The sequence below is a fragment of the Daucus carota genome, chromosome 7 (assembly GCF_001625215.2).
Source record: "Daucus carota subsp. sativus chromosome 7, DH1 v3.0, whole genome shotgun sequence".
NCBI classification, from domain to species: Eukaryota; Viridiplantae; Streptophyta; class Magnoliopsida; order Apiales; family Apiaceae; genus Daucus; species Daucus carota.
In genome coordinates, this window is record NC_030387.2 from 29,825,092 (window position 1) to 29,839,208 (window position 14,117).

Below are 14,117 nucleotides of genomic sequence, written 5' to 3' on the forward strand. Positions count from 1 at the left end.
GGAGAGAGAGGAGAAATTTAGTAAATTTAAGAGCAACTAAGAGGCTATTGGAGCAAGCAAAAATCTCATCCTCCTCAAATTTTAATTTAAGAGCCACTATGAGGAGGCTATTGGAGATGCTCTAAGCAAGGAACTATCCACCTCAACTATAGTTACAAGTCAGCAAGTTACAGTAGTTTGTTATATTTAAGTAGAGAGAGAGTAGTAGAGTAGATAGTAATTAACATCATTTTCATAAAGAGATACTGTGTAACTAAGCCTTGACTGAATTCTGATAATTTCTAAGTAATGCAAGTTCGTTTCCTTAAAAAAAAAAACACCGGGTTGATTCATACTTTACATTTTTGGATCATCTTTACATACCGTAATAGTGCTCATCTACTTCATTTCGATTATATTAATAAGTATTTATATTTTAAATATTTTCTTTCTTATTTATTTTGGTAAAATACGTACTAATGAATAATATTTAATTAGTGATTATACCTTATTTTTTATTAAAATTTTTTTTGAGTTGATTATTAAATTTGTATAATATTTTTTATTATAAGAAACCGAAAAAAACCGTAACCAAACCGACGGTTAACCGAACCGAAAAAAACCGATTGAAACGGTTCGGTAACGGTTTTAAGGTAGAAACCGAACCGAACCGACATATACGGTTCGGTAACGGTTTTAGCTAAAAACCGAGCCGAACCGACCCGTGCACACCCCTACAGGAGGCCACTCACGAGCTCGGCTGTTTTTCAACGAGGAATAATACTTACAAAAAGAAATCATAATTTATTAACTTTTAAATGAGTTCCGGTGTATTTTATGGGTTACTTTCGTCTTTCTCTTGCTTTTGTGAAAAGTTGGCACAGTGCCGTTGAAATAGATTGTGCACTTTATATTTTTATATTATTTAAAATAAATAAACGGGATATAAATAATTTGGAGTTGACAATTTATAAGTTGAAAATATTTGAATAATTTTATTTTAAATATTTTGATAACTTAAAGAAGCCACACTTTTTTATTAAATAAAAAGAAACATCCAGTTGATGGACAGAGAGTAGTGCTATAGTAATTTACAAGGTCTGAGTTTCTTATAGTCAATCATTAATTTACTTTATAAGAAATTATTGTGATGGAACGTCCCTGTTGAAAATACTAAAGTAACCCCTTGATTGCCATTTCTGAGCACAAATGACTGGCAACAATCAGTCAGCAGGTCCACATACCATACTGTACTCCCTCCGTCTCTTATTACTTTTCTCATTTGCCTTGGACACGTTTGCCAATACACATTTTCTATCGTTAATATCTTTAGTTTCATATTAGTGTTGAATATAAAAACTTCATCGTATTAAAATACTCATAAATACGAATCCAACAAGATCACTCATGACTATATTTGGTCTCATAGATTTAGCGTAAACTAATCATTTGTCTCATGTTATGAACAGTCCCGACATCTCAAACGAGCAAAGTAAAAAGAAACGGAGGGAGTAAGAAATTGGGGAGGTCTTTGCGTAAAACGGTTTCGGCTGAATAAAAAATGGTTTTTCTATGATGTTCCCATGGCAAACACTAAGCATCAAAATTTATGAATTTGGATGATTTCTATTGGCTTAGCTTCTTTAATTATGATGGACCCCCTGTAGTTGCAACAACCACACCAATCAAAACTCTCCAATTTTATAAATGTTAGTGCTTAGCATGTGCCCATGGGCACCCACTAGCCAAACCCATAAAAAATTATATAAATATTTAGAGGTACTCCCTCTGTCCCATTTAATTCTATACGTTTCTTTTTAACTGCTCGGCACGCATTTCAATGCTCTTAGAGCATCTCCAACGGCGTTGGTTATAATCGTTGGCTATATAGGATCTGTAAGACATTATGTAAAATTTGCTGAACCTGTGAGACATTTTGCTTCAATGGTATTGGCTATATTGGTTGGCTATAATTTAAAAATAGTATGTTATTAATATTTTATATTGTTAAAATAGAATATATCAGTTCAATATGGTAATAAGTGATGTGCAATCTTCCTACAGATTTCTTACAGACCTGTAGAGGTTCGACAAATTTAGCCATCCATAGGAGGTTGGCTAAATTTATAGACAACAGCTGAGCATGGTTGGAGTTGTGTTTTTCGAGCTGTTGGCTAAATATTTTTATTTTAAGTATGTCAACTCACATTTTAGCCAAGGGCTTTCAATGGTTGGAGATGCTCTTATAAAATATAGTTCCGTAACTTATTTTTGAGATTTTCTTTTTCTGTATAAAAATATAACATCCGGACTTTAATTCAGAAAAGAAAAATTTTAAAAATAGATTGCACAACTACACTTTTCAGGAGCATTAAAGTCCGTGCCGCGTCCCCGTCCCCCAATGTATACTACTAGGGGGACGGAGGGAGTATTGTTTTTCGAGTTGAAAAACTAATATAAACATTTTATCATCCAAAATCTGGATTAAATGTGAGGAGAGGCGGCAAAAAAAGGTGATGGGATGGTTTTCTAAAATTTCAACTCTTTACTTGATCTGGTAACCCACCCACTCACCTTTTATTTTTTGTTTCAAAATTGACAGCAATGGCATCCAGAGAGATTGATTTTTCTGTCCTGCTTTCACAAGTCTTGCCCCTGGAGTATTAATTTTGGCCATTATAAAATTCTAGTACTGAGTCTACTGACTAACAACATCCAACACATTAAAAAATATTTATACTCAAATTTGTCAGTGATTTCAAATCATCTACTCCTTCCGTTTCAAATTATATGTTCACTTTCAAAAAATCACATAATTTAAGAACGAATTTTCTATGGTGTGCCCATAGGCACACAATAGTCACTAACTCTCATGAAAATACTAGTTTTTTTTTTTTAACGTAGGAACCCGCAGCCGCTACCCTTCGGGTGCGCACTGGGTAAACCCACGAGCTCACGTAATAGCCTGCAAACCACGTGAACCAAGGTAAACCGCAGAAAATACTAGCTTTTGATTGGTGGATAGATAATAAATGTTAATGGCCCCCCTGCATTTACACCAATTCCACCAATCAAAAGAAGCCATTTTTATGAGTGTTCGTGCTTATTGTGTGCCCTTGGGCACACATTAGAAAAACCGATTTAAGAAAAGTGAATTTTGAGAAAAAAGAGATGTATTAAGTCATTAATTGAACCCAATATGTGGTATATGGTTGATATTGGAAATATAAATTTGAAACATGTAAAGTAGAGTTGATTTTGGAAATATAAATTTACATTGAAAGTTGAAGTGAACAAGTATTTTGAAACAAATATTTTTTTCTAAAATGGACATATATTTTGAAACAGAAGGAGTATAATCTATTCACTGGTAAAATTGTAAAACATAGATTGCTCGAGTACTCCAAGATAAATCTTTGCAATTTATACAGTAACTGGGTGTACATTACTTTTTTGGGTCAGGAGCTAGGTGTACATTACTGAGCAAAAGGTCTTCAAGTGAAATCATCACAATTATAATTTAACTTCAATCTGTACAAAACAACCTATTCTGCATTTTGCTAGCTTCATCATGCAGCTTCAATCACTCTTTGGCTTACAGGCAAAGAGAATCGGTAATTGTAGATTAAAAGAATAAATCTTCCTCCCCGGAGCAGAGGGAAGGACAATCACGTATAGCAATTTGTATATACAGCCATCTGTGGAAGACGTACGACGAGAATAACAATGAACCATTTAGGTTGTTACTGCACCTTAGCACTAGAAACGCCATCAGCGACCATTATGACACTTCAAAATCCATTTCCTGTTACACAGAGACAAAACGGGTCAACACTTGCACATATTAATCAAGAAGAAATCAAGGCTCGGTCTCTTAGAAAGTCAAAATTAACACATTTACAAGAATACTTTAGATATAATATAACATTGGAAAGTTTTCATCATTGACAAAAATTCCGCTTAGCATACCACGTAAATCAGATAATCAGTTTATTTAGTTCACCATCAAGCTACCTAAGTGCATTTCAGTAGTATGAAAATCATCTCCTAATCTCGCAAATAATTACAGAATGTTTATCTTTTCTTTTCAATCAAAATAACTTAAAAAAATAACACTAGATCAGTATGTAAAATAAATACAGTGAGCCACAAACCTGATCGCATATGGGGCAGGTATCACTTCTTTCCATCCACTCAAGAATGCATGACAGATGGAAGTGGTGGTTACATTTTGTAATGATCTTTGGATTTTCAACATCATAATCTGCAAAAATGGCATGAAAGCTATAAGTTACAGATCTGGAATGGGTAACAATAATCACTGGAAATGTGATAAAATATTATTAATCATCACGAGAAGTTCCCTAGAACAGACCTTCAAAACATGTGGGGCAAACATCCTCTTCTTCTGTTTTTGGAGCATCAACTTCATTTAACTTGCTCAACTCAACTCCAAGTTTGGTTGGGGAGGCAAGGTCACCAACTTGAACCTTGCAATCTAATTCCTTGTGACTCAAATAAGTGCCTTTGTGCAAGCTACTACCGCTAATTATTAGCCCCGCAAAATTAGAATCTATAGTTTGCGGATACCCTAAAACATCAAATGGAATTGGTGTAGGAGGGCGTTGGAAGGTGTCGGGGCTTGATGTATCCAGATTCAGATCAACAATAAATCCAGTTGTACGAGCAACAGCTGCACCGTCATGAGATGTCAATGACCTATGCTCTTCCACAGCTGGTGAACACTGGAGAGAGATGAGAAGACATAACTCAAATAGAATTGATAGAGAAATTCCCCTAAAGACCGAGTCTATGGACATAACAAGGAAGCAAAAAAGAAGTCTAAACAAGCACTGGAATAGTTCCTTTGATTATGTCATGTGATACATGGTGCTCCAAGAAAACTTAAGTTTTGGCATATATTGAAAAAATAAATAGGAGATTATGGCATAATTACATATTACTTGATTTTACAACATAAACTTTTTTATATACATAATCCAATGCATATATTAGTAACAGATATTGTTCTTCGAATTGATAAAAGGACCATTTATTCAGACAACTGAAATGGTCGAGGTGAAACAAAGAGCTCAAAATAAAAGTCAGGTGCTCATACTCCATACCAGCACTGGTAAAGTGACGAGATAAAGATTCTGAGTAAAAGAGATGGAAAAACTTGAAAATTCATATATTAGATTTACATGTCGAGTCCATGCACCTGTGTCTAATTGGATGCATATACAATGATCCTATAATTTCTACAATGAAGAGTCCGACACTTGAGTCTGCACCATGTCCGAGTCTCATACTCAAATTAGGGGTAACAGTACGCAAGTGACAGCAGAATCCATAAGTGAAGGTACACAACAGTTGCAATGCTGTTCCTTCAACATCTCAAGAGGGATTAGATAACACTATAATCTATGAATTGAAATGTCACCTAAAACAATGATGTTCGAACAGTGAATTATTATGTTCTTAATGATTAAGATGCACGTGTGCCAAAATGCTCAAACTTAAGGAAGTGAATACATAACTGAAAATGAGAAAAGTGAATTAAAGAATAAGCTAAAGGCAATCGCGAGGATACTTACATAATAATATATAGGTGTCCCATGAAGCTGGTTATTCTTTGTAGAGCTACAACAAACACCCATTTTTTGCACTTATCTTCTAATTAACGAAAAGCAACCAGAGTTAGTAAAATGCTTCACCTTCTTTAAAACGTGTAAGAATTTAGCAAAAAAGTACACAAAATACAAAGTTATTAATGGACAGAAGCAACTTCAGGAGTTACCAAAAAACATAAGGGAATACTTTTAGCAAGTAAAATACAAAACAAGTACATATAATCAATATATACTTTCACATCTATAAGAATCACATAATGCCAGAGAAGGGACATAGAACCAATAATAAGTAATTGTATTGAACTCTACAAAAAGGATTTTCAATATCAAAATGCACTAAACTCTTAAAGAACATAGTTGCAAACTTGCAATATTTAAAGTACCGGATTTGTTAAAAAGAGTCAGATAGCATTCGTATCAGCCTTTCTGTTATTTTCCTTTTTGGATTAGCTTTTCGGTGACAGGACCAATTAAAGAAATTAGTAACTTCAGTAAGAGCTCAAATTCAAATCCGACTATTCTTGAAGATACAGTATTCTTACTCTTACAAACTTTAACTGTATACCACAGCCCTTGATTATAATGTCCGAAGTTATATGAGATTTTTTTCTCTCTAAACATATGTAATGACTTGGCGAAACGGTGGCTTGTGATGTTAGAACTTTGCTCTAGCTAAATGCCGGGCGGATCGGAATTGGGGAACAATATGCAAAATCATAACATGTAACTGCCTAGGAATACTTAAATGCATATTGTTGACAGCCCCGGAAATTTACTATTAGGTTGTACACATAAGTTGAAAGAAGTCAAGAACTTTGTTGAGTTTCATGCATATTTAGAAAACTAATTATGATCTGACTCTCCTTCCGAAGCGTATCTACTGCCACCGAAATCATCATCACAGACATTTTTTATTAAGTTCAGATGTTCATTTGTGTTCTTGTACAATCCCGCACTCCTCTAAAGCACCTTTCTTCCATTAACCACACATATTATATATTCTCCAATATCAGCAGTGGTGTTGCTAAATAAGACTTTCATGTTGATTAACGTCCCTAAGAACCACAGTTTGGGTGTCACACTTCTTTAAAATGCAAGATATAACTGGATGGCACTCAAACTGCACCTTAGTAAACTTCTGCGAAAGCAAAGAGCTTTACGCAGACTGCTGACATGCTGTCTCTCAGTTTTCTTTGTATGGTTAGGTGCAGAAGCTCGTAAAAGACGCCTCGTCTCAGAAATATCTGTGAAGAGGTCGAAATTGGAAGAGTCACAATAGGGCGAAGTATAAGGGAGCCTTTGCCAGTCTTCCAACCAGTTCATGAATTTTCTTTTCAATCCTTACCCCTTATTAAATTCAGTTGATAAAGCTAAACTCTCATATTTGACATCTTCCAGTGTTTGTGAAGCTGAATTCTTTTCCAAGTAGGATTTGGCTACATGATCATCCTAGGAAAAATGTCTCAAACCACCACGATCATCAGAAACACAAACTAATGAAAATCCTTCAGAGCAATAATGAATTAGAAACCTCTTGTAGTGTGTATAGCAATCACATATCCCTTTTTAGTTGGTCAATTGTTGGCAAGTGAACACTAATTAAACAAAATTTTGTTTAAATATCTTTCCCTAACCTAAACAATAAATATAGAAATATAATGCTAAATTCTACACAGCACATAAATTTTACAATTCTCTACTTCTACAAGTAAAACCAAACAAGCCCAGATGATAAAGCACCTCAAAAAGCACATAATACACAGTCAGCAGATGCATACATGTATAAACAAGGAGCAAAAACTCACAGAAAACACAACCAACAAGTCCTCTAAAAACTTGAAAAAAGAACATAAAACACAAGGATAAGAGTTTTAATCAAAAATAAATATATATTTATAGAAGAATCGATAGATAGATACGTGTAGAACAGAGATGAATACCCAGATAAAGTCTTGAGTCACAGGAGGATGAGTGTTGTTGAGTCTATGGTGAAGGAGAAAGATGCAGCCTCTGTATACCAAATGAGCCGCCTAAAATTTCCACGCTTTATAAAAATAAAAATAATAATAATAATATTGGTCATGTAAACTGTAACGAATACTATAAATAAACTTAGGATAACATACAAACTAAAGCGTACAAAGGGACTAATGAGATGAATATTTTGATGAGTTTAATATGCAAAGGTGTTTGTAGCGTACAAGTTACAAACTCCTCACCTCCCGTCCAGAGCTGACCAACATATACCTCAAAAATGGTGATTCGGATGTATCTAGTAGGGGTGATCACGGTCTGGTTTAAACCGCAAAATCCGCATAAACCAATCCGATATTAATCCGATCCAAACCGAAACCGAAATGAGGTTTACGGTTTCGGTTCGACTAATTTAAAAAACCGTGGTTTGTGGGTTGGTTTCGGTTTTATATTAAATCAACCCGTTATAAAACCGAACCGCGTATTTATATATATAATATAAATATTTAATATTATATATATAATATTAATTTTATATAAATATATTCATTTTTTTAGTTTATAATTGCTAGGCTGTTGTTTAGTTACTTACCTTATCAATACCAACTACAAGTCATATCAATTCAGTAATCCACGACTTCGATTCAAGTTTATGCATTTTATTACACTAAAGTTTGTATTTTAATTTAACTACATGAAATTGTGTAAATGGAGACAAAATGATACTTTATTTTCTAGTATTATTCATAAATCCTCGTCTTTGATTATAAGCCTTAGTCATAAACCGATCAATCTGCTTAACTGAACCATCAAAAACCGCACCGCTTGGTCCGAGTTAATTGGTTTGCGGGTCATGGGTTGGTTTGAGATTTTAAAAAACCGCTAATGTATGGTTTGGTTCCGGTTCTACCTCCAACCCGAACCAAACCAGACCGCGATCACCCCTAGTATCTAGGTTTGTAAAGACTCAGTTCTAACCTCAGCAATTTAGTTTTGTAGTTTCAAAAAAAAATAAAAAAATTTAGTTTTGTAATGTAGTGAGATTAAATATAATAATTCTAACTAGTATAAAACTCCGTGCCACGCATCAGCCTGCATGATCTTTCCATATTCCATCTCAATTTATATGTTCCTTCTGAAAAAATTACACATTTTAAAAATATTAGGTATTTAATTTTTTTTAATTATTCTTGATAGTTGTACTGAGTTAAATGTATCGTCAGTTTATTTATACTAGTTAAACATTATAAATTGTGTTTCAAGAATATTTTAAAAAAAATCATTTAAAATATTATTTTGAAAAGAGAGAGGCACAAGTATTTTGGGACAAATATTTTTTTTTCAAAATAGACATGTAAATTGAGACGGACAAATAATATTTTGATATAGCAACTTTATCTTATATATATGATATATTTTAATTTGATTAGTTTCTTAATATCTGAAATAATATATGCACAACATATTTTCTTTATTTACTAAAAATTGTAGAGTTAATTGCAATTGGCACCCCTTTGGTTTCGGCTTATTGCACATTGCACCTAATAGTTTTGGAAAATACACTTTGCATCCCCAGACTTTTAAGCCGTAGACACTTTGCACCCTTTCCGTTAATTTCTGTCGTTCCCGTATACTTTTGCAGGGGCATTTTGGGAAATTTAATTATATTTAATTAAAATCAGACCTTTATTTAAATTTTCTGACCATCTAAATGATATTTTTCGGAAAAACTTAAAGAACGAAAGTTGTAGAGAATAAAAAGATCTTTTTAGAATAATAAGGTTCAAAATTTAAATAATTATTTAAAAATGATTGTTCATTTTTACAAGATTGCTAATTTTTGAAATTTTTAAAAATAATTATAAAAAGAATTACGAAAATTTTGAACCTTATAATTCTAAGAAGATCTTTTTATTCTCTACAACTTTCGTTCTTTAAGTTTTTCCGAAAAATATCGTTTAGATGGTCAAAAAATTTAAATAAATATCTGATTTTAATTAAATATAATTAAGTTTTCCAAAATGCCCCTGCAAAAGTTAACGGTAACGGCAGAATTTAACGGAAAGGGTGCAAAGTGTCTACGGGTTAAAAGTCTGGGGATGCAAAGTGTATTTTTCAAAATTATTAGGTGCAATGTGCAATAAGCCGAAATCAAATAGGTGCCAATTACAATTAACTCAAAATTGTATAATATAAAAATTATTGAATTCAACCGTTGAGTGTGGAAAGCATGCTCTCTAAGTATAAATAACACTAGGGAATTGCCAAATATAATATTTTTTGAATCTTATTTACAAATATACAATTCTCTCTAAAAATTTTCAGATATACTAATTTTTTTAATCTTATTAGTAAAAACGCTATCTTCTCTGATTCAGCTTTTCATTTGTTTATTATTTATCTCTTGTCCTCCCTCACCTCGCTCTCTCTCATTCTCATTTTTTTCATTTCCCGATGTCTCAGATCGTATATGCCGAGGAGTTGCCGACGACACTCACTTTCTTTAAATCTGTCTTTTTTCTTAAGCTTCTCTGATTTGACTCAACATTTATTATTTCCCTGAAGCTTCGTTTGCTCAAAAATATTGTTATTTACTATAGACACTAAACATTACAACACATATCCTTATGGAGGATCATCTTTCTCACACAACATCTGATGTGCGTAGAGCATGAGCTAGTTCGGCTCGGTTTTCGGATAAAATTAGAACCACAACCATATATCATCGGTTTATAAAGTTGAAAACATAATCTCAGGTCCGGATTCGGTTTCAGTTTAAAAACCAAGTTCAGTTATAATCGGCTCGATTTCGGTTACAAAACCGATAATTATAAAATTGAAAAAAATAAAATAGAGACAAATTGAAATGCGCAATCTAAAAATAATAATTGATTAATATATTCCGAAACTTAAATAATGCTTAATGTGACCAAAAAGCCTTTCTCGAATAAAGATGCAGGCATGCAGCGAAAGTTTAATAGACCTTAACAGATACTAGCAGTAGCAGATAGGTTCATTACAAACTGCAGTTTTGGAATCAATGTAATGGTTTTTTATTCTTGCTTGCTTACTGGAAGGGGCTTAGGCTCTCGCAATGCAAGCTAAGGCCATCTCCAACAGTGGAACCAGTTTTTGGCCTAAATCTTGGTCCAAATTTAGACCAAACCATCTTTTCATTCCAACAGTTTGGCCTAAATTTTGGTCCAAATTCATATATCAATATTTTATTCTTCTAACTATCTTTATATTATTATTTTAATATTTTAACAATAATATAAGATTTCATATTAATATTAAACTCAATATCTGACAAAAAAAAATAAATTAAACTCAATATATTCATTAAATTAGAAAAACATTACATTTAAACAAAAATTATAATATTTTTTTAATATTTTACTTAATTAACTAAAATAAAATTACAAAGATTCAATAATACTCTGAATTAATATATTGTTCCCACAAATGCTCAATTAATGCATCTCGGAGTGCCATATGAACTTTTTTATTTTTAAATTTTCGATGTCGTCCAAGAAATTGTTCAATTTTATTATATTTCATAATTAATAAATATATATAATTATTTAAGTAAAATATTCTAAATATAATTTTTAACTATTTAATAATTATATTAACATATAATCCAATTAACTAAATATATAAAAGATAAAAAATTATTATTATATTATTTAAAAGATCTAGGCCGGTGAATAGTGCCGGCCTAAATTTAGGCCAGTACTGTTCACCGGCCTAAATTTGGACCAAAATTTAGGCCACTGTTGGGAAGATTTAGGTCGAAACTGGTCCAAATTTGGACCTTTAGGCCACTGTTGGATTTGCCCTAATCAATTTTAAAAACTGCATGGCTAAAGAAGAGTAGACTAACTATAGAGCATAATATATATTTATATATAGTATTAATTACTTAATTATTATTCTAATTACCAGTTCGGTTTTTATTGGTTCGGTTGGTAGGTATAACCGGAACCCAACATTTAAATCGGATCGGTTTTTATTTTTCGATTTCAGTTATATTCGGATCAGTTTTTTCCGATTTTGGTTTGAAATCGATTTTTTGTTCAGCCCTAGTGTGCACACACTACTGCATCATAAAAACGAAGGAAAATAGAAAGATATTAATGGGATTTTAGATATGGGTGCTATGGGATTATAAATAAAGGGGATTATGAAGGTTGCTTTTGAGTTGATTTCTATTTTGTTGTTTTAGTTATTTTCTATGTTGTAATGTAGATATTAGAATTGGATCCGCATAGATATTTTTCGGCCTTTGCAAACACTTGCAACTTATTATGCAAAATGTAATTTTCAACCTATTCTTTCATAGTTGCATTTCTAGTTGCATATATAACTGCTAGCCATTGCATATATGATTGCATATCCTCCCACTATATTTTTGTAAATAATTTCACGAATATAGTATTTTTACAATTTGTTTTAAAAAATGACAGTATTTTTGTAAAAATCTTTTAAACTTATAAAAAAGCCTATAATTTATTACACAAGATATATTGTTCAAATCCATCCAGTACATAAATAATTTTTTATATTAGCAAAAAAAAGCGTGACATTTTTGTTATTTTAAAATAAGGGAGAGTATATTAGTAGTTTCATAACTATTAAAAATCCATCTAGTAATATAAATAATTCATTTTTTTAACGGTAACAAAAGATAAGTAATATAAAGATAAGTGTTATTTTGAAATTATAATTTTATATTCTATATCCTAATTTTTCTATTTTGTTTGATTTTTTTTTATCAAATTGACCAAAATTTTATTAAAATTTACGGATACAAGAAAATTGATAAAATTTATGAAAAATATATTTATGAGACACTATATTTATTTCATGCACCTTCTAGTTTTTAACATGTAAAAATAATATTTATTATCAATCAAAATTTAGTTAATATAATATAAAAATTTGAAAAAAAACAAACTGAAAAAAAGAGGGAATCATTAAAATTTAAAATTCCACTTTTGCTGAATGACGCACAGCCTCGCAAACAAAAGCAAAATTTCTCAGCCACCACCACCCACTTAATTTATTTCATAATAATTCACTACCAACCTCCCTATCTAAAACTAAAGACCCCGTCCCACTTTGTAATAATTTCAGCAAATATCATGTTTCGAATTCAGAGTGTCCCCGCTATGTGTTAAAATAAATGTAAGTCCCGAAAATAAATAAATACCCCCATCCTTGATCTACCGACTTGGTTGTCTAGCTACCTGCTACCAGTATCTGCTTCTCGTTTAAACATGTAAATTTTGTAGTTCATGTCATCTAATCCTACGTGCGGTCCATTTTTTATCATTTAAGGAACACCGCCGACAAAAAATAATATACACTCCCTTAGTTCATTTCCATAAACTTCAACACTTTTATAAAATATAATTTATAAATTATTTTAATTTTATTTAAACAAATATATAAATATTTAAATATTTATCAAACAAAAATTTTAAAAATAAATTATGAAATCATATTTATATGGCCATTAAAATGTGGGAAGTCGCAGCAAAAATTGTAAAAAAAAAATAGTGGATACGATAAAGACAGGTAGAGGTTCGGTTCAGTACGGTTTCGAAAAAAAGACTAATTCGAATTTCGGTTTTCTCGGTTCGATTCAAAGGTTCAGTTCAAAACCGACCGGATGCTAAGCCCCGAAGATAGGATAAGACGTGCTTGCAGTAAAACGATATTAGCAAATGACATTTTTTTTGTTATGAGACTGTTTCCTTGGGTTTAAAACCTAGACTTTAAATCATTTCTGATTTTAATCTGAAAAATATTTGTTTGTATATTTATAAGTCAGAAGTCGTTTTAAAGTCAGAAATACGACAGAAACTGACTTAAAACCAGAATTTAGTTTGAATTTTTTTTTTTCGGTGACTTATTTTTTTGATAAAAAAATACTCATAAATCATAAGTGATCCATAAACCAAACTCTTAACTTATGGGGATGAGCTATCATTATTGATATCATGTGTTTGGTTGAGTGATGGAATGAATAATATATTGAATTTAAATATTTTTAAATTATTATTGTTTATTGATGAAAAATAATTTTATAATTTTATTTAATCTAATTTTGAGTTGTTGATTTAATTTTGTGTCAAGCATTTGATGTAATTGTATATAAAATAAAAATATTTTTGATTCCTCATACCCATGTTCAATATCCACCTCCTCCTAAGGTATAAAAACCCATATTTTGGGGGTTTGAGGTATGAGTTTGAACGAATAAATTTTTCTAACCAAACATCAGATATGATGAACCAAACTCATAGCTGATACCTGAAAAGGCTGAACCAAACGACCCCTGAATCGTTATAAGTCACCTTAAGTCAGTACAAATCATAAACTCTGTATCATTGAGTTTGTGAACATAAATAAAATTAACTTAGTACGTACATACATCATTTTATCGTTCAGTAAGAAATCCAAATCATTCCAAACTCCTGAAATTGTTATCAAAAGAAAATATAAAAAAATACACCAAAAATT

The 14,117-nt window shown here is 31.6% G+C and overlaps 1 protein-coding gene across 4 annotated transcripts; it reads right to left on the reverse strand.

Annotated features, from left to right (window-relative positions):
* Positions 1–3,378: 3,378 nt before the first annotated feature.
* Positions 3,379–7,768, reverse strand: LOC108196903 (probable E3 ubiquitin-protein ligase RHB1A). 4 transcript variants are annotated; one of them, XM_064081662.1, is made up of 7 exons: positions 7,553–7,743; positions 6,958–7,061; positions 6,739–6,856; positions 5,577–5,655; positions 4,355–4,724; positions 4,134–4,243; positions 3,379–3,784 (listed from the first exon to the last, which is right to left on the reverse strand). In XM_064081662.1, the coding sequence occupies exons 4-7, from the start codon at positions 5,637–5,639 to the stop codon at positions 3,761–3,763; spliced, it is 567 nt and encodes a 188-aa protein (XP_063937732.1). In that variant the 5' UTR covers positions 5,640–5,655; positions 6,739–6,856; positions 6,958–7,061; positions 7,553–7,743; the 3' UTR covers positions 3,379–3,760. The 4 variants fall into 4 exon arrangements, with proteins under 4 accessions (XP_063937732.1, XP_063937731.1, XP_017219874.1 ...); XM_064081661.1 differs by having other exon boundaries at positions 6,739–7,061; XM_017364385.2 differs by lacking the exons at positions 6,739–6,856; positions 6,958–7,061 and having other exon boundaries at positions 7,553–7,768.
* Positions 7,769–14,117: the final 6,349 nt, after the last annotated feature.